The 2,777-nt window shown below is 35.1% G+C and overlaps 1 protein-coding gene across 1 annotated transcript in view; it reads left to right on the forward strand.

The window, feature by feature from the left end:
• Positions 1-743: 743 nt before the first annotated feature.
• The window catches only part of LOC103809042 (coagulation factor XI-like), a gene marked incomplete at its 5' end in the record, with an annotated part of 6,692 nt that continues 4,658 nt past the window's right edge, over positions 744-2,777 (forward strand). Inside the window, 6 exons of the mRNA XM_009081852.1 lie at positions 744-903; positions 1,707-1,749; positions 1,796-1,862; positions 1,949-2,108; positions 2,238-2,353; positions 2,726-2,777. The exon at positions 2,726-2,777 is cut by the window's right edge and continues 102 nt beyond it. Of these exons, the coding sequence (XP_009080100.1) occupies positions 744-903; positions 1,707-1,749; positions 1,796-1,862; positions 1,949-2,108; positions 2,238-2,353; positions 2,726-2,777 (598 nt within the window). The remainder of the gene's footprint in view (positions 904-1,706; positions 1,750-1,795; positions 1,863-1,948; positions 2,109-2,237; positions 2,354-2,725) is intronic.

Here is a 2,777-nt window from a genome sequence, read left to right on the forward strand (position 1 = left end):
CCTTATTTTCTTTTTCTGAGGTAAGATGTGCCCAGTATGTTTCTAGAACTCACTGGGCAGCATTGACTTGGCTGCTGTACTTCCTTGTTAGCTGCAGCTACCAGGTCCTGTATTTTGGATAAGTTCACTGGTTTTACTGTCTTTAAAGCTTTATAGATTCAAGAAGCATCCTCTGTGCTGGTGCTTCCTTTTCTTCTCTTTTTATTCTTGCACTGTGATTCTAACTAGGGATTCAAGTATACATGTGGAGAAGGCAACTCATTCATCTCTTTCTAAACATGCTAATACTTCCCGTAACTTTTACATCCCTAGTCTGGTTGTGTGAATTATCTTGCCAAATCTCTCTTGTGTTATTTGGGTTATGTCAGAGGGCAGACTGTACAGCACTTCTGCATGTTCTTCCTGCTTTTCAAATAGTAAAGGAAGAAGTGCTAAAAGGATCATCTCATTATGTTTATTCTAGTCACACCCTATTAGATTAGCAAATCTGTGTTGTAACATGTCATTTCTCTTTTCCTCTGTATGAACCTCATGCCTGTTCAGTAGTGTTCTCCATGAGTTTACATATTCAAAAGTGTTCTCGAGGAATAGCTTTTGGTAAAAATGTTGGGTTATCTTTCCCTTTTATCCATCACAGAAGGAAAATGGGAATTAAGAGAGAAATTAATAATCTGTAAATCTCAATATTCTGATGACACAATAAAGTCTTTGAAATTGTGATATTTTGTTCTTGGTTTATACAGATTGTCAAACGGACATTTTTGAAGATCAAGAGTTTTCAGGAATGAATATTACAAGCTTTTTCACTCCTGATATTTCTGTCTGCCAAACTATTTGTACATATTTTCCAAAGTGCTTGTTCTTTACATTCTTTACCAGAGTATGGCAAATAGAATCCCAAAGGTGAATATGACAATTAAATATCATTATCTATGTAGACTTTTTAAAATATATTTTTTAAACACTAATTTCTTATCCTTACAGAGGTTTATGTTAAAAGGCTATATTCAGTAAAGTACAGCTTTTTGTGGGTTTTGTTCATAAGTTTATAATTTTCTGTGGGCATTTCATCTTTTTTTTCTTTTCCAAAATGTGATCAGGGCTTTTGTATTGCAGTTGTGTATCTGGTCCTAATCTGTAAAGAGTTGTACATTTCAAAAATGCAGTAAACCTTCTGATTGCTTTAATGACTTAAAGCTGAATTTTATGACATTATCTAAAGAGTCTTCTGGTTTCCTGGCAGGATGAACTTATTTACTTTAAAAGATTTTTCAAAGAAGTTAACAGATTTAAAAATATTTCTATATGTCTTCTCTCTTTCATACTTTGTAGTGAGAATAGTTAAAAAACAACATTCCACACAAACCAGAAGAATAAAGTTTCAAAGGGATTTCAGGAGAGAAGCAAAGCTGAGATGTCATGCATCATCTAAAATCACCTCTTCTATATATATGTATAAATACTGTACAACCTTTAGTACTACAGTTATATGCCATTTTGCAGAACTTCAAAAGCTGCCTCAGTTTAGTGTGAACTAGTGAACTTAGTGAATGCATTTTCATATGAAATACTTTTACAGTTTGAGACTTGGTAGAAAAAAACCCCCAAATTTAAGAAAGGACCTTCCCTTACGAGAACCTAAGGAATAATTTTTAGGATGTGAAAACAGATTTAATTATTGTAAAAGAAAATAAATTTCATTTTAGAAATCTGTGCCTTCTGAAGACATCAACAAGTGGGATACCAGATGCAGTTATAGCACGAGAAAATGCTCAATGCAAGTGGGACACCAGAGGCAGTTATAGCACGAGAAAATGCTCAATCAGGCTTTGGTCTCCTAAATTGCAGAAGATCCTTACCTGGTAAACAATAAATTACAATTAAATACTAATTTTGAACTAATCAAGTTAATAGCTTTCTGATGCCTGGAATGCATTCACTCTTACAGCCTGCAATTCTCACACTTACATGCATATGGATTTTTTGGGAGATGAACTTAATGTCAGTTATACTCAAGGACACACAGCCTGTCAGCAGGTTTGCACAGACATGATCCGTTGCCAGTTTTTTACCTACTTTCCCCTCCAAGATTCATGCAATGAGGAAGGGTAAGCTATATTTTTTTAAATGTTAAAATATTGTGGAAATAATCATTCCACAGATGTGGTGTGGGGGTAATGTATGGGTTCTGCATACAAAAAGGTACAAACTGAATCTTCGCATTAATTCATTGATAGGAAGTGTGAGTGTCACCTAAGAATGTCCTCAAATGGATCTCCAGTGAAAATAGTACATGGGCCAGGAAGGATCTCTGGATATTCACTAAGACTATGTAAAAAAAAAGCCAGTACTGGTAAGTAAAACTTTTTTCATGCAAAAGAGGCAGTGCTTCACTGATTTTAGTATAGGGGGCTAAACTGTAGTTTTTGTTTTAAAGTGGTTACCTTGAGTTGGCTGCCTTGTCCCAGTAAGTTGTCTTGTGAAGTTCGAGTATTCTGAAAAAGCGAGGTTGACCAGCTCTGCACATTGTAAACACCAGCAGTAGCACTGTGAACTTGGTTTTAGTTGGCTTAATGGTCATAAACTGTGAGGGGATTAGAACGTATCATGTATCACCTTCTTTGCAACAGATGATCTCTATTCAGTGAACATTAAAAGTCTCATCTTCAGTTTTCTTTGGTGAATGCAAGTTGTCATTAAACTCAGTTTCAAATTATTTCTATAGTGTGTATACAGAGTTTTGCAAATAGGAGGATTGTTGGAGGGACAGACTCTTT

Source organism: Acanthisitta chloris, unplaced genomic scaffold (assembly GCF_000695815.1).
Source record: "Acanthisitta chloris isolate BGI_N310 unplaced genomic scaffold, ASM69581v1 scaffold1049, whole genome shotgun sequence".
NCBI classification, from domain to species: domain Eukaryota; kingdom Metazoa; phylum Chordata; class Aves; order Passeriformes; family Acanthisittidae; genus Acanthisitta; species Acanthisitta chloris.